At 38.6% G+C, this 18,532-nt stretch overlaps 1 protein-coding gene across 1 annotated transcript in view; it reads left to right on the top strand.

Moving 5' to 3' along the window:
• Positions 1-18,532, top strand: part of LOC123942250 — a gene marked incomplete at its 5' end in the record, with an annotated part of 301,675 nt that overhangs the window by 1,453 nt on the left and 281,690 nt on the right. Inside the window, one exon of the mRNA XM_046006109.1 lies at positions 12,006-12,092. Coding sequence (XP_045862065.1) covers positions 12,006-12,092 — 87 coding nt within the window. The remainder of the gene's footprint in view (positions 1-12,005; positions 12,093-18,532) is intronic.

The raw sequence follows: 18,532 nt of genomic DNA, 5'->3' as shown, positions 1-18,532 counted from the left end.
CAGATCCCAGTAGGTTAGCATGGCGTGCAGATCATTTGTTGTATAAATTTTGATTGCTCAGTACCAGCCTCTAGATTTCTGCATGCCACGTCGTACCCCGCACGTTCTAATCAGTGGATTTAGCTTGACTCTTTCTCCTTGCATGTGCCTGTGTTTTTCTGTAAGTCTGTGAAGAAGTGGCAGGATGTAGGGTAATGTAATAAAAGCCACAATTACAGAGATTTATATTGGCTCTAGTACTTTTTGTTTGATGGCTTTGTAATCTCTAAGCTTGTTCCCATCTGCATGGTCCAAGTTGACTTGGTGTTGCCTCCATATTCCAAGCCCTGGGAGGGAAGCAGAGGCCATCATCCACGTAGTTACATATAGCATTTCTGTGTGTAACCCTGTTGCTGGACACTGGTCCCATGGCCACATCCAGCTGCAAGAGAGACTGGAAAATGTTGTTACCTGGGCATCAAGTTTCCAACTGCAATGGCAGAGAGTGTGGGGAGTGGTGGTGGTGAATGGGTATCGGAGTCAGCCAGCAGAATGTACACCAAGTGTATTTTTTTACTCTCGTTTTATAGATGAGGAAATCAACGTTTCAACTTGACTAAAGAAGGAGAATACAGGGTAGAGTAAGAGACTTGAACCAAGTCTTGTTTGACGCTATGATCTACACATCTCCTCCCTCTGCCTTATAGCATCCCTCTTTTTTATGGGAAATGTCAACACATGTAGGGATGGAGCATTGCCAAGGAGTATGAGGATAACATCTAGAGATGTTATCTACAGATCTGTCTGCAGTAGGGTCAGAAATTTGGGATCAGTGAGCTCCCAAATGGGCAAAGAAAATGCTGGCACAGTGGCAGAGGCTCAGCAGCATGAAGGAGGCTTAGAGCGCCATGGCATTTGTCTGACTTCTTGTCCAACCCTGGACTGAAGGAAAACTGGTATCTTAAGCCCAAGAACATTTTTTAGGTCTTCGGTTCTCTTGATGGAAAATTAGTCTTTCTTATGGAGGTAAGGAATTTCACTGTTAGACCCTGAGGAGAAAGGTGTGTTCCAGAGCCCAAATGGTGGCTGGAACAGGATTTTTTTGGTGTGAAATCTATATTCATTTATATTTTATATTTATTTTATATGTATATTTATATTATTTTATATTATATTTATTTATATTTTACAATTTATATTCAACAGAGGTGTTCTGTTTTTGGTTTGTTTGTTTTTTTTGTGTTTGTTTGTTTGTTTTCAGTAGGAATTCTTATCCTCTGTGATCCCAGAAGACAAGAAGTCTATGTGGAAACCTTGAATTTAAAGGTTGTTGAATTAAAGGTTGTTGATGAATATTTCAGAGGTGGAGTACCACTTGATGTCTTGGCTTTAGAAGTTGAGTAAAGCAGGTTATGGAGAATAATTACTTTTAGGTAGATCAGGTGTGGGTGAGAGAGGATACGGTAAAGCCTATGGAAAGGATAACACTTGTGATAAGTGTTAGGGTGGAAATAAATATAGGAAAGTGTTCCCCAACAGAAATATAATGTGAGCTGCATACATAACTCGGCATTTTCTAATGGTAAAATTAAAAGGAAACTAGTGAATTAATTTTAATAATACATTTTATTTAAAACAATCTCTAAAAATATTATTTCAGCTTATGCTCAACATAAAAATGTAAAAATATTTTACTTTTTGTTGGTATGAAGTCTTTGAAATTTGTGTGTTTTACATTAACAGCAAATCTCAAATTTCTTAATTTCAGGTGCTCCATAGGCAGACATGGTTGGTGGCTGGTATTGAGCAATGTGATTGTAGCTAATTAGACCTGGAAGTTTTGCTGTAAAAATCTCCATGGTAGAATTTACAGATCTCTTAGAGAAGTATAACATCTCAGCCCCCCAAATGCATAATATTCCCAACACGTCTCAGTTGTACTTGTCATTTCTAACATCATTTCCTTCTTTCTTTCTCTTTTTAGCTAATTTATTTATTTTAGAGAGAGCATGCATGTGAGCTGGGGGAGGGGAAGAGGGAGAGGAAAAGGGAGAGAAGCAGACTGTCTGCTGAGTGCGGAGTTCTCCACAGGGCTCTATCTCATGACCCCGAGATCAGGACCTGAGCTGAAATCAAGAGTCAGATGCGTAACCAATTGAGCCACCCAGGAGCCCCTGACATCATTTCTGTGACATAAAAAAAAAAAAAAAAAAAAAAAAAAGAAAAGTCTGAATACAAAGGGTATTCCTGAAGATAGGCTGAGTGAATTCTTCTGTGTACCAGGAATTAGTAACTTCTCCATGATTTTAAAGAAGGCTTATTCCAAACAGCAGCTATCTTTTTTTTTTTTTTAATATTTTATCTATTTATTTGACAGACAGAGATCACAAGTAGGCAGAGAGGCAGGCAGAGAGAGAGAGAGAGGAGGAAGCAGGCTCCCTGCGGAGCAGAGAGCCCGATGTAGGACTCGATCCCAGGACCCTGAGATCATGACCTGAGCCGAAGGCAGAGGCTTAACCCACTGAGCCACCCAGGTGCCCCAAACAGCAGCTCTTGATGTTGGTTTTGTACGTATGAGTTTCTATAAGGAAAGTATAATTGGTTAGGTAAAGGTATGTTGATTAAGCATTCTAACATATCCCTGAAACTAGAATTTATGTTCCTGTGTTGGTGTTTTTTTTAAACCCTGGCTATCTATCAGAATTATCTGGGGAACCAAGGATCCTTCGGCAGTTATAGCCTCCAAGATGACTCTTGGGCAGGTCTATATTCCAGATCTTCTATAAGGCATTTTGCTGGATAGCTGGGTTGAGAACTACTATTATGGGCATATTCCCATATCTTGGAGATGAGAATGGGCATGCAAGGTAGTAATTGTCATGAGTGATAGTTGGCCTGATTCTGGAAAATGGAGAGAGCAAAAATTTTATAGCTTAAAAGTAGAGCAGAGTAGAAGGAGCAAAAAGAAGAAGCTTTAGATGAAAAATCCAGAAATGATTTGTTATCATCCTGACAAAACCAGTCAGAATTACATGGGTAGGCATTATACCATCTCTCTTCTGGAACACAGTCAACATTAAAAAAAGAGTTATTTGCTATATCTCTACTCAAACCCATCCTGTTTGCCTGTCTTTGGAAGAGCCTCCAAAAAAGTTTCAATTAGAAATGAAATGTGTACTTTTACAGACTGTGAATGAAGAAGAATACTTGAAATATGTGAATTTAGAAACTTCTCCATATTATAGAACACAGTGTTTCTTATTAATATTTAAAAAAAGGAAATTTATTTCATCTACCAATATGATTACTTAGATAAAAGAGTAATTAGATATTTCCCCCATGGTGCTATTGAAATGAGCACAAATTATCATCCTATCAGTAAATATCAATACATTTCCACTTTTTAGGTGCTTAAAAAAAAAATGTTAGTAAGAATATATGTGATTATCTTTGGCCACCTGTCCTCTATTCCATTTGGCCCAGAACTTACGCTTCCTGTGTGTAGAATGCTTTTCTGATCCCAGCTCACCCTCTTTGCTCATTCCCAGCTATGCCCTGGCCTGATGATGATTAGCCCTCTGAGAAAGGGAAATTCTGAATTATAGTACTTGAAAGGAAAAGCAGCAGAGAAATTACAACTGCTTAGAATTTCAAAAGAGAGAGGAGTCAGCTTAGGTTCTGAACCTAACCAGGCCTTGAGGGCTGGATGGGACAAAAGGGAATATTTAATAATCTTAAAAAAAAATGGCGACACTAAACAGGTAGAGAATGCCTAAAGTATAGATGACAGTAAAATGAAATGTGGGACACGTGTGAGAGGGAGCTATGGAAGGGCTTTAGAAGAGAAATAATAAAGCATTGTAGAAGTGGATAGAACAACAAAAACAGCAACAGGAACAACAACAAAAAGAAGTGGATAGAACAGTTCCACTCACGATGAGTGATTTCATTGCACTTGGGAAATTCTTTCCTTTTAATTCCTGCCTTTCATGGAGGTTATTTCTAGTGTTCTTTCCATCCTTTCTTCACTTACTTAAAGTCCTAGGGAAGACCATTGGGTTGTCCAGGCTCAGGTCACTTGCTTGCCTCCTGGTTTTATCAGGGCAGGATAAGTAGGTTCTGTTTGCCTTCCCTAGCTTCTGTAGTTGGAGACAGGAATTTGGAGTTACTGGACCAGCAAGATGATACGCACTGGATACTAGGAAATCAGGATGCTGGTAGAGAGAGGAAACAGATGCAAGACAGCAACATAAATCAACCAAACAAAAATCTGATAACTGTCCCTTATAGTTCCTATGTCTTTGATGATTTCCTGATCATATCCTATGGTTAATAACATCAGGACAACTTAAAAATAGGAGTGGTCTATGTGTGATTAGTTGGATATGAAATGATTTATATAATATTTTGTTTAGAAGTTATATATATAAAATAAAAAATGCATAGGTATTTCTCCATTTCCCCCTCCTCATTTACTGAAAAGCATATCAATTGAATATTTTCCATTTGTCAAGCACTATACTTAGTACTGTACTAAGTATACAAGAACAATTTTACTTGAAAAGTTTTTCATGATTTTAGTATTTTATGCTTTTGGTATAAACTAGTCCTTAATCTCCAAATAATTCCATTTAGAGTTTCTTTCAGATCAATTTTGTTTTCTATTAAAGATACTTTAACATAAAATATGATTTTCCTTAGTCTTCATCAGAAAATGGACCAAAAATCTTATTAAAAAACCAGGGAGGGAGGGGAGCGCCTGGGTGGCCCAGGTAGTTTAGCGTCTGCCTTCTTCTCAGGTCATGATCTCAGGATCCAGGGATCAATCCCCTCATTGGTCTCCTTGCTCAGTGGGGAAGCCTGCTTCTTCCTCTCCCTCTACCACTCCCTTGTGTGTGGTCTCTCACTCCCTCTCTCTCTCTCAAATAAATAAATAAAATCTTGAAACAAAACAAAACAAAAACCTTGGGGAAGTCTTAAACCTTTTGTTTTATGAGATAAAGTGTAGATGTCTTTAAATTTTCAGATTTTTTTAGAGAAAGCATTATTAAGATTGTCTAAATGAAATCTAATAATCCATGATATTGATTGCTTCCATACTGAAGTGTGCTCTAGTGTGATGAAAACATTACTACCCAAATGAAGCCTTAAATACAGTCCATATATACAAGTAATCTTAGATCTAGGAGGAAGATGTATTGTTAAATGAATGAAGGCACAATAAAAAAGATTGGAGGGTGACTGATGTCTAATTTTAGGTATATCGTAATTTGAAGGTGGTATTACACATGATATACATTGATTAGTTTCCATGTAGAGTAATACTGCCAGGCTTCAAACTAGAAAAAAAGGAAACCTACTTTGGTATTTTTGGAAGGACTTTTAAACGTGTGTTAAAAAAAATATATTTATACTTAACCTTTGAATTATCACCATTACTTAAGTAACAGAAAGATCTTCCTGTTTAGAAGTTAGCTCCTTAGGGACTTGGTTTAACTCTGAGGATTTGAGGTCCAGAGGAGCCCATGATGCCTCAGTGCCTTGGGGGGCCAGGGATAAAGCAGTTATCCACTCAACAACACTCCAGTGGTTTGAAAGTTAAGATGCCTCATAATTTACCATGAGGGAGGGCCTTAGGGGAAGAATGAATATGGCTCAATTAATTAGTACTTGTTAGCAAACTTCAACCGTTACCCTATTTAGATTTTCAAATCACTGATATCTCAGATACCCACAAGATTTGGAAAGGAAGTGAGAATACACAGTGGAGAAAGCTAGTTTGTCCAACAGGCCACCAGCTCTGGAATATAGTGTCCCCAGCCAAGCAATTGTCACAGGTTAGCCTTTCTATGAAGAAGAAAAAGGAAATGGTGTCTGTTTGCTGTTTTTAACTCTGATGTTAAAAACATCCATGTCTTTTAGTTTGAATTTCTGAATAAGGTGAATATTCTGATGACCATCTATGGATTCCTATGAAAAATCTAAAATAAATAAATTAATTTTTGAGAATTTTTTATGGGTGTTGGTTTTCTATATTCATTATCTTCTAAGTGGCAATTATTCATATTTAGAAAAGTTAATGATTCCTTTTTTAAAATATTTTATTTATTTATTAGAGAGAGGGAAAGCACAATCAGGGGGGAGGGGCAGAGGGAGAAGCAGATTCCCTGAGGCAGGGCTCAATCCCAGGATCCCAAGATCACGACCTGAACTGAAGGTAGATGCCTAACTGACTGAGCCACCCAGGGCCCTGAAAAGTTAATGATTCTTAATGATTATCTGGTTATTTTCAAGAAATTATGCCAATAATATATTCTTTGTTCTAAAAGCTTTTTGGTTAAATCTCATGTTTTCATGGTAGAGAAGCTCATTATCTTCAAATAACAATTTATACAAAATATAATTGTTTTCAATAATCTTAGCTCACCCCATCCACCCACCTTATATTTGTTCTAACTGCTTTGGCCAAGGTTTCTAAAAATGTTGAATGATAATATTGATAGTGAATGTCTGAGTCATACTTTGAGTTTTTGTCATTAGGTTTTCTTTTTTTGATGTTTATTTGGGTTTTGTTTTTCTGTTTAGTTATTGAAGACTTCGGTTTAAGATAACTATTCTTTATCATAGTAGGGAGTACTTTTGTACCTTTAGTTGCCTTTAATTTAAAACATGTTTGTACATCAACTTTATAAAATAGTATTTGGGTTGATTTGGTATGGTAAAGCGTGTTTGAGTCTGACATAGTTTCCCCTTGCTACATCCCATTACAGCCTCTGATTTCCACATCTATATTTCAGACATTCGGCTTTGTGAACATTTAAATCTAAATTCTTCATACTGGATTTTCAAAGAGGGGAACATAGGAAGTTTTCTCAAATTTATTCATAAAGTTCATGGGAATCAAATTTAATTATAGTTACAGAGACTTCGTGCCTTTAAGAGGAATACCGTTCAGCAGAATATTCTAGTTTGTAAAACGTTGGTGTATGGCTACAATCACAGAATGTAAATTGTTTAGTTAGTTACTTAGTTTACACGCAAGCCTTGTGTTTAACGTATCTAATTTATAGCATATTACAGATAACATGATGATTGGTGATAAAAGCCCAAGTGGAAGCAGGTGAATTCACAGGAAAAGGACAAGAACGAAGTCCACAAAAGCCTCCCAAGGAACAGACAGATGCATTCAGATTTTCTTCCTCTAGAGCTAACCTAGCTGATTTGAAAGGAAGTGATTGCCTCGTTGAGCCAAGACACTTCCATGATTCACACTAACCTTCCTCTGGTGGGCAATTTCGTTCTCACTCTCACAGCCCCCGAGGAACTGCATGGGTGCACACTGGAGATTTCCTGACCAAAGTTCATGTACGGTGTAATTTAAGTAAGAGCCCTGATTACATTCTGTGCTGCTCTGAGTTAAACGATAGGAAAACCTGGTATGTGTGGAAGGGCCGAGGCGAGTACATGCGCTTTCCTCCCCCGGTTCAGTCAAAAGCAGCATGAGCAACGCATTAGAACTGAGGCAGATTCTAAACATTGAACAGCTAATTCCAGGAGGCTGAAAACAAAAATAGACTCACTATAGTATGGACAAGAAGAGTGTATTGATTTATAAATTTATGTATCACATCCAGTTGCTTCAGTGGAGAGCCATGCGTTAACGTATATATATTTGCGTATTGCGATCATCAGGTTATTCATCGGAATATAACAAACAGTTAAATACCAGCCAAATTAAAATCTGTTGTATGTACATTGCTAAATGCCCTACTTTGAATTTCTCAGTGGGTCTATTAATTTTCCTGTGAGATGATTGTAGATATATCCAAAAGCATATTCTGAATGATTAGGGCACTTTCAGAAATTTATCCTATTAGTAACCTACCTTCTGGTAATAGACACCCTATTCTGCAACCATCCCACTCTATTAAATCCTGACACTATCCAATGAAACCTGAGCAGAGGAGCTAGTGCTAAGATGAGGTCTGCTGTTTCCAAATTTATACTAAACTCCATGTGCTTCACTGTCTTAAACTCTGCTTACTGTATTTAGGTTATTGGTTTATGAGGGCAAGATATGCCAGTAAAAAGAAGGAATTGTTTTGATATTTAAGAATAGGTTCTTACCTGACTCATAGGCTGAGATATGTTATAGCAAGAAATTGGCAAAACTGTAATGTTACCAATAATAAATTATAAGTACGATTTATAATTAGATATAATTGATAAGTAATTATAATTATTAAAAACATTATGGATTCACTATCTCCATAGTCTCAAGAGTATAGTTATTTAATCCTGAGTTGTCATTCTTAGTTTGAAACAAAGGCTTATGCGAGAAATGTGACACCTGTTCCTCCTTGGGGGGCATAATCATCCTTATCTGGCTCTTATTTTTTCCCATGTCACTAATCACTATAAAAAAACTATAAAGTATAAATATTCATTTGCTTTTTAAAAACGATTTTATTTATGTATTTGATAGCCAGCACAAGCAGGGGGAGATATATATTTATATATATATTTTTTTAGATGGCACAGAATCCATGTGTGTGTGTGTATATATATATAAATCTATTTATTTATTTATTTGGGAGAGAGAGAGAGGGTGAATTGAGGGGGAGGGTCCTAGGAAGAGGGAAAGAAAGAATGTCAAGCAGGCTCCCCGCTGAGCAAGGAGCTCCGAGGGGGACTGGATCACAGAACCCCAGGATCATGACCTGAGCCAAAGGCAGACACTTAACTGACTGAACCACCCAGGTGCCCAGATATTCATTTGCTTTTATTCTTCCATTCCTAGAATGCAAGCTCTCTGAAGGGAAGGGTTTTTGAGCGTTTTATTTTACTGACATATTTACATAAGAGGCACCCACTAAATATTGGTCAAGTGAATAGATATGAAACATCATATAGCGTAAAGTGACACTGTAACACAACCTAATAATAATTTGAACAAAAACATGAGTTGGGGGCGCCTGGGTGGCTCAGTCGGTTAAGCACCTGACTCTTGATTTCTGCTCAGGTCATGATCTCAGGGTGGTAAGATGGAGACCCACTTCTGATTCCAAGCTCAGCACGGAGTCTGCTTGTCCTTCTCCCTCCCCCTTCCTTTGCTCCTTTGTCTCTCTTTCGCTCTCTCAAATCAATCAATCAATCAATCAATCAATCAATCAATCAAATCCTAAAAAGCAAAACAAAACAAAACAAACCCATAAAATAAACTCAATTCTGGGACTACTGAGGAAGATTCAAAATGTACTCCAAATGATAGTTTCTCCACAGAGTCTTCTCTGAAGTCCCCAGCAGGGGTGGGAAGCTCCTGCTGGGTGCCCAGACAGAGCCCCACAGTAGGAAATCTTAACCAGACTGCGCATGTCTGCCTTCCTTGTTCTTGGAGCTCATGGTTCTCTCAAGTCGACCGGCCACGGTATTTCGTTGGTTTGTTTTAGAATCCAGACACAGTTTTTGGTTCCTAGAAAGCACTCAGTTAAAAAAGTAAAGGGCAGGGGTTGTTGAAGGGAAAGGTAGAGGGGATGGGGAATAGAAAGGAAGAGATGAATGGGGGGGGTGGGATTTGCTCACTTAATCAAAAAAGAACATTGGGACTAGGGAAGAATTTAGATACTGCTGTAGGTTTCGAAGAGAGATTTTTTTAGCAAATGAATTCAGATATTATGAGTATTTTTGTGTGCCAGGCATGCTTCTAGCCACTGAGGGGTCTGCAGTAAACAAAGAGATACTGTCACTGTCCTCATGGAGCACTTTTGGGTTAGTTAAAAAAATTTTTTTTTGTTTTAGTTAAAAAAATTTTTTTTTGGTGGGGGAGACAGAAAATAAATATAATATTGTATATGTAAAACAAAGCTCAACATGATGTGAAATATAGTGGGAAACATATAAATTGTAAAAATAAGTGAATTATGTACAATAAATGAATTATATAAAATATATTAATTATATAAAATATAGGAATGTAATATAATATATGATTGTAGTATAATATGATATGATATGATATGACATAATGCAGAATTTAGGGATGCTTAAAGGGAATCCGTGGATTGCCACTTTGTAAAGATTCCTCATAAGCCTTTACCTGTAAAATGTTATTTGCCATATCCCAGAATGCGAAACACAGCATAAGTCACTCCAGGAGTGGCATTTATAACTTACATGTATGCCTCAACCCGGCCTGAAAGTGGGAGGAACGATTTGCATAGACGTTGAAACCATACGTAGACCTTTGAGGGGCATCTCCCAGTTGCGCGCAGAAGCAAGGAGCCCCCGGAGGGGGACACCTGGGGTCTGGAGGCTCCCTGCGTGCAGGCTTCCTTGTGCTGCTGGTTGGGACCCTCCTTTCTCAGCTGACGACAGGGATGAAAATGATTTGAGAACTGCAGACCAGATAAACTTCCCCAGACTTTTTGTTAAAAGCGACTGCGCTCAGTGTCTTTCTCCAAGGTCTTGATTAAGTTGATATTATTTACGAAGTCGTTTCCCTTAGACAAAGAATCGAGCCTTGGAACGCGGGTGATTGCAGGATCTGGGTCCCCACGGTTGACTGCTGTGGGTAGGTGATAATAATAAGAAATACACCGCCACTTTTTCTTTAATAGAGGCGAATTATTTTGCTAGCATATGGAAGCGTGTGCTTCGGGTACCACAGTGCTTTGTGGTAGAGGGGGAAAAAAACACAAAAACAATAACATGAATGAGGTAGAATGACTGTGTTATTGCAGTACATAAGACTTTGATTACATACTGCCAAGATTCATACCAGCCTAGTAGTTGTTGACAGATAGAGTAACAAAAATGAAACTCATTTATTTTTTTCTTTATTGAGACCTCAAGGAAAAGCAGATTTTCAGTTCTTGTACTTACTACGTTGATAGAACAGAGACTGACAGCAAAAATGTGCCAGTCCAGAAATATAAATTAAACCTCGGTTCATATCAAAATTACATTTAGTCTTGGAAAAGGAGCTGCTGTTTGGATTATTTTTGATCCTAAATCAAATATACGATGGAGGATCACAGTATACCTGGTATTTGTTAACCCTTTCCTGGGAACAATACTTGCAACCCTATTGTTTTCAGTCGATGATGCTTTATTTCTTCCGCAGTGTTTGAGGCAACTTGAAATATCGTCAGAGTAGGTTATATTTTACTGAATGGAAATTGCTAGCAACAGACATATACATCTCAGTCTGCAGGAAGTATGAAACTAGATTTGAAAAATTGATAACAGACCCTTTTCTCTATTACAAAGTCCCATTCGATACTACAGTTTGATTATCAAGACAAATAAGTGAGAAATGTAAAGTGGGGATTTTTGGATTGTTTGTTGAGGTTGTTGATGGTACTGAATAAAATTTCTGACTACATCATTTGTACCTTCCCTTCCTGTAACTTAAGTTGACCAAGCAAAAAGACCTCTTACTTTTTTCTTTTCCTCTGTCTCCTACCTACCCTTCCTCCCTTCCTTCCTTCTTTTTTTCTTCCCTCCCTCACTTCCTTCTTTCTCTCTCTTTCTGTATCTTCAACTGTCAATATGGAAATTTGTTATAGTTTCTCTTAATTAAGACACTATGAAATCAATGATAGAATTCTGAAAACAACAACACAGCTGACTTGGGGAGTGGATACACAAGCAGGTAAACAGAATGATCAGTAAACCCTAAACATCATTATAATCCAACAATGTCCATTTCCTGAGTGTATCCTAAACATAATTTTGCTTAAGTTATTATTATTATTATTATTATTATTCCAAAGTCTACATTTGATCATTTTCTCATTAATTTTTTAGCAACCGAAAGATAGCATGAACTTGTTTCTTGAATTACCTTTTCTGACCTTTTGCAAGATGATAATTACAAAAAAGGGAGGCCTGGAAGGACTTGTACAAAAATTAAGCTTATAAAGTAGCTAAAATGGCCCTTCTGTGCTGGTGTCGATTTCAAAATTAACATTTTGGTTCATGTGCTTCTAATAATCACTGACCCTTCCTTCATGTACTTTCCACAGGAAATGAATACAGCAGAAATTACTTTGACCCACTGATGGATGAGGAAATCAACCCAAGGCAGTGTGGGATGGAGGTCAGCGGAGAGGGTGAGCTAGAATTAAGTATGTAATTTTTGTGTCAGAATATTCTTTTCCATTCATGAAAATGAGGTGACAAAGATCACACATGCAGTTCCGTTTAGATTTTGCGGCTTACAATTTAAATGGTAAGTTTTAACCACTAACAACATGATGTGCAGCGAAGGTAATTTTTGATCAAGGACAGCCAGCTGGTCAGAGAGAAGAAGTAGGAATTTGCTTTCATTTGACGCCGCCGGAAGCAGTTTGGTGTCATTATAAGGCCCGTGTTAGGCGTATGAGGACCGTCATCACTTTACAAATGACACCTCTGCTCTTTGAGTTTAAAATGAGCATTCTTCAAAGCAGCACAAAATTTATCTAGCTTAAGAAGTTTCTGTGCATGGTGACTCCTGATGCCTTTCATCAGAGGCATGGCATGAAACCACTGCCTGGGTTCTGAACCACAACGGTGCAGTGATCTGGTGATTTTCTCCTCTATAACCTTGAGTCTAGTTGCAGCTGTAAAATAACAGTTCAGAAGACCACGTTCCACCGCTGGGCACTAGTCACTGAATCTGAACGTTTTAGGGAAAGACTGGGGTAAATCCTCACAGAGAAAGGGGCTCAAGCACGGTGCAGGAATTATTTCTCACAGAGAAAGGGGCTCAAGCACGGTGCAGGAATTATTTTAAAAGACGGTTTTCAATAACTACACCTCTTTTTAGATGACACAGAATCCACAGATATCATCAAAAGACATATGCACAGGAAAAGGCAGGAACTTGATCTGAGGACAGTTATAACTAGAACTCAAATCAAGATGAATTGAAAACTGGAAAAACCTCAACCTTTTATTTGCCCAACACACAGGGGGATGAATGATAATCCCCATGCTTTCTGGAGAGGAATGTGAACTGGATTCTTCTTGAGGTCTGCTTTAACTCCTTGGAGATCACAATATATAGTTGTATTTGGTGGAGTTTTTGTCATGTAAGGACGAAAATTGGCTTAATAAGATGTTCAGTGATACATGAATAAGGAACGGCTCTAACCATGGACAGACAAGTTTCATAAAATAAAATATTGTGTGTCACTCTTCCCTAGTCAGCAGTGATGGTCCAGTGCCTGGGGTTCACTTTGCGTCCCACGTTTCAGAGCGGGCCGTTGTCTTTATATCCAGTTTTAAGTCTGCAATTGATGATAATTTATTTTTCTTTTTGCTGAATATTCAAGCCTGTGCACCTTTCTTAGTTAGGGGGGTAGACAAGCTAATGAACACAAGATTGCCTTTCATGTCCTCTGTGGCACAGACCATGTGGGGACATAACAGGGTGGAGTTCGGCCACCTGAGCAAAGGTACAATGCACAGAGTTTTGTGTGTTTGCCCCATCTATGTCCACCCCGATTCCGATTGTTCTCATATTTATTTGTCTATAATTTGTTCCTTTTTTCTCAAATCAATACAGCTTTAAGATACCACAAAGAAGTCTGAAAAATCATCCGGCATCTTGCGATTTTTGTAGCTGGACAACTTAGACCTTAGTCATCAGCCTGCCGGACTAGTCCTTTTTTGGAAACATAAACCCCATCCCCAGACTTTCTGTCATGCTTGTTTTTAACTGTGGCGGCTTACTGAGTCAAAGCTGCAGAGTGTGACCCCCAGTTCAGTGTCATTTCCTTCAAGAATTAACTCGTCTTTCCTGAGTTACTGAACAAGCAACACCTGGTCTCATCCAAAACCCTGGGGATGTATTTTTCACCCAAGAAATTTTGGATTTTGACAAGAGAACTGTTCTCCTGAATAACAATGTTGGTGGGGAAGTGGGCATTCGCAGACCTGATCTTGGAATCGAAGCCCCGACATACACCCTTGACCATGTTCTGTGCATGACTATAGACAGTGTGGACAGTAGCCGATTCTTTGCTGTTTCTTATCGCTTGTCAACTCAGAGCCTCTTCTATTTCTTTCCAAGGAGACTGAGTTCTACATTGATGTGATTGAAGTTTCTTTTTGGGGTAACTCTGGGGCCCTTCACAATAACAGTGTCCCTTCAGAGTGATCTTGACACTTTCTGGAATGTTGACACTCTGTTGAGAATGGTTTTCATTCTCACAGTAGATGTGGCAAAACTGTTTATAATTTGTATTCTACTTGCTTCCAAAATAGTTTGAAGCAGCTTATAATAGAAATGTACATGCATATGGTCAAAGCATTCAGACACAGATGAAAGAGGGATTTGAGAACACCTACACAAAGAAGTAAATGCACAAGAAATCAAGGACTGTAATTAATTATAACTGTAATTAATCACTTACTCTTACTTTGTGCTTCCTGAAAGTGAAATGTAAAGACACATAAGTTAGGTAACTTTCAATGTTAAACAGAATTTATGACTCTTTTTCAGTGTCAATAACCACCACCACCATCATTTTATTTTACTAATTTTTTTTAAAGATTTAATTATTTATTGGGGGGTGAGTGAGTAGAGGGGAAGGGACAAGGGGAGAGGGAAAGAAAGAAACTCAAGCAGACTCCCCACTGAACATAGATCCTGACATGGGGTTTGATCACATGACTGTGAGATCATAACCTGAGCCCAAATCAAAGGTCAGACGCTTAATCAACAGTCACACAGGTACCTCTACAATTTAATTTAATTTTTTAACAGTAGATCCTGGAAGGATAATGTTATGTTAATTTTTTGTCTAGCAAAGATGAAAAATAATGGGCAATTGGTTCTTGGTTAATGGTCAATACATTTTACTTAATATGGAATATAGATTTGAGTGCTGCTGTGAGGCATCTAGTACATAGCTGCCCAACTTTTATTATTTTATCACTTGGATATGATTTGATATAAGTAATTCTAGCTTGTGGATCAGTCAGTGTTCTCCAAGGAAACAGAAACCAAAACCAGTAAATAGGCTCTCTTTTTGTCCCTACATATTACATAATACATGTATAATATACATGTATATAATACATGTACAATATGTGTATATGCAAAGAGAGACAGACATACAGAAAGAGGGAGATTTATTTTAAGAAATCTATGTGATTGTTCATTTGATTGTGAGGACTGGCAAGTCTATAGGGCTAAGGCTGGTAGGGTGGAGATTCAGGTGAAGTTTGAGTGAAATTCAGGCAAGCATTGATATGCAGTCTTGAGAGTGAATTTGGCAGGGCAGTAGACTGGAAGTGGCAGTATAATTTCTATGTTGTAGTGTTGAGGAGAATCACTTCTCTGGGAAACCTGCATTTTCTCTCTTGCCTTCAACTGATCGGATGAGACCCACCCACATTATGTGTAGAGTGAATTGCTTTACTCAAAGTGTATTAATGTAAATGTCAGTCACATCTAAAAAATACCTTCACAGCAGCATCTAGACTGATGTTTGACCAAACAACTAGGTACTGCAGCCTAGTCAAGTTGACACATCAAGTTAACCATCACCTGTTGTATTTAGTAATAACTAATTAATTCATAGTAATACCTTATGGAGTGTTGAGGCCCATGGATTTGACATATTAAATGCGTTTTCCATGATTACCAGATTTTAATTCTGTTCCAACTCAGTCTCAAGTGAACACCAGCTCCTGCCTGGAATTGTTGGATTGCTTTTGTCCACATCCACTCTTCCTTTGTTTTAATCTATTGACCACATGGAATCTTGCTCATCCCCCATCGAAGCTCTCTTATTGTTGCCTGTTGTTTTCAGGGTAAACACCAGCCTACTGTCCTTACTCATCTCAGGTCCACTGCACTTGCTCACCGTGCTCTGGCCACATTGGACTTGCTTTTGTTCCTTAGATGCATGGAGCTCTTTCTGGACACTGAACCCTCACAGGTGCTGAGACAGTCACCTTACTGGCCACTGTACTCTCTTCCCAGCTTACATCTCAATTCTCCACTCCCTTGACTAACCAAAGTGAAGTTTCCCTGTCTATCTTATCAAACTCATCATGATGATCACTCACTATTTATTAGTGAGTTTACCTGTGAAAAAATGTGTTTCTCTCCATTAAGCCATCTCTTGAACACAAAGAGGGAAGAGTCTGCTTACCTTGCTTGCTGATGAATTTTTAAGGCTTAGCACAGTGGTTGGCATAGAGCAAGTGTTGACTTGAGAAGTCCTTGTTGAGTGAATGTATAAATGAAGAAATGAATGGAAAGTGCTAAGCATAATATCCCAAACATGGCGAGGCTTCTGTACACATGAGTTATTATTACTTCCTGAGTTCTCATGGTGTCCTAAGCTGGACATAGCACTCTGGCCAGACAATGCAAAACCATCTAAAGGAGCTGTCATTATTTCTATTTGTAAGATGAAGAAACATACTGAGAAAGATTTAGTAGTTTATCTTAAGGTCACAGAGATCTGGCAAGCATGGAGTAGAGATCAGATCCCTATCTTTGGCACTACCTGTTCTTTTTCCCCTCAGGAGTTGCCTTGGTACTGTTGGTTTCCCCCACTTTTCTCTTTGAGGAAAAAGTCTAAGGGGAAAGTACCTGGATTGTCTCAAATGGTTGAATTTGAGTTTGAAGGGGATGTTCTCTTGCCTTCAGTTTCTGTCTTATGTAACCCATTTGACCCTCCAGGGTCCTCTTGGAGCACCCCTGAGGGGGTTTCTCAGCAGGTCTGCTTACGAAAAAAATGAGAACCCCTTGCTCAGGTTCCCCTCATATGACACTCCAGAAGCTGTCTATAATTCATTATTTTATAATGAAAACAAAATTACTAGTTCAGAATGACAGAACCGAAACTACTGAAATATCTGTACCTCATACAATTACGAAGTAGTTAACAAACAAGGAAATGGGGGTGGCTGCCCTTTGCTGAGTCCCCACTATATGCCAGGCATGAAGCAATGTGCTGTATGTGTGTTATCTTCTTAACCCTCACTTCTGTCCCGTTTTTGGGGCCAGGAGATTAAAGCTCAAAGACTCTAAGAAGTTTCCCCAAGATTACAGAGCTGGTAAGTGGTGGAGCTGGGATTTGGATGTAGATTTGCCTCTCTTTAAAGGTGGTGTCTCTGTACTAATCCCATTTACCTTTTGTCTATCTGTTGGCCTTGACATGCAAAATGCATGTTCAATTATTCTTTTCTGTGACTCTCATTGGTCTGTCAAGATTACCTAGTCCTTATAGGGAGGTTTTTATTACGTCTGCAGAAATTTCCCCATCTATGCATCTGCTATTGTTCTTTGTTAACTTCCAAGGAAGATTCTCTTATGAGCCATAGATCAGTCAAGTTGCAGGCAATGCTTCCCTAAAGTGCAACCTGCAAAATGTCTTCTGGGGATGGCTCCCTTCCTTTCCCCCAGATGTTGGGGTGGTAGGAGGTTTGTGCAGGCTCTTGGCAGGGAAAGAACATTTGTAGGTCAACCAATCCTTGAGAAAATCATCTGCAGGTTTCCGTGAGCAGAAGCTGACTTCAAAGACCTTTTTATGTTACACTTTCAGACATTCTATCTGACTCCAGCAGTGTGGGCTTTCCTGAATAGTCATCCCAAGTCCATGAGCCACAGGCTACGGTGAACTTCTTTCCAACATTGATGTTCCAAAGATCATAGGGATGGACGGAAAGGGGAGACCTAGAATTTTCAGGAAGTTCTCACTTGGACAGTGAAAACCCCTCAAGGCTCTTCTAGAACACTTGCTGCTGGAGTTTCAGATGTGAATTGCAGAATTAACTACCATCCTCAGAGTTGGCTTGCCCATGGAGTGCAAAGTAAGGAGTAGGAGAAATATGTGGGCTTTTTAAAGACTACCTCTGTAAGAGTACGACCACAGTTTAGCTAGTTCACTTGCCTCTTAGAGGAAGGGGAGCCATGTTTGATGTATATATGTATATTCTAAGACTGGGGTGGTCACCCAAATTTGCATAATTTATGTTTGGTTCTATCCAGTGACAGATCTACCTAGAAAGACTCTTTACTTTTTTATTTATTTTTAATTTTTTTTTTATTTCTTATTTTTTTATAAACACATAATGTATTTTTATCCCCGGGGTACAGGTCTGTGAATCACCAGGTTTACACACTTCACAGCACTCACCATAGCACATACCTTCCCCAATGTCCATAACCCCACTCCCCCTCTCCCAGCCCCCCTCCCCCCAGCAACCCTCAGTTTGTTTTGTGAGATTAAGAGTCACTTATGGTTTGTCTCCCTCCCAATCCCATCTCGTTTCATTTATTCTTCTCCTACCCCCCTAACCCTCCATGTTGCATCTCCACGTCCTCATACCAGGGAGATCATATGATAGTTGTCTTAGAAAGATTCTTTAAACTGTTTTCCAGAACTGTGGTTTTTTTGATCACGTGTTTTTTGTTTATATGTTTGGTTGGTTGGCTGGTTTCCAATTTTTGATGACATAACCTTGTTACTTTAAATTCACAAAAGAACTAAGTAGCATGTGTATTTGCTCTTGCATTGCAATAATGTATATAAAAGAATTTAAG

This window comes from Meles meles, chromosome 5 (genome assembly GCF_922984935.1).
Source record: "Meles meles chromosome 5, mMelMel3.1 paternal haplotype, whole genome shotgun sequence".
Taxonomy (NCBI): domain Eukaryota; kingdom Metazoa; phylum Chordata; class Mammalia; order Carnivora; family Mustelidae; genus Meles; species Meles meles.
Note: the sequence above shows the minus strand (reverse complement) of the source record. Positions and strands in the feature narration are given on the sequence as shown.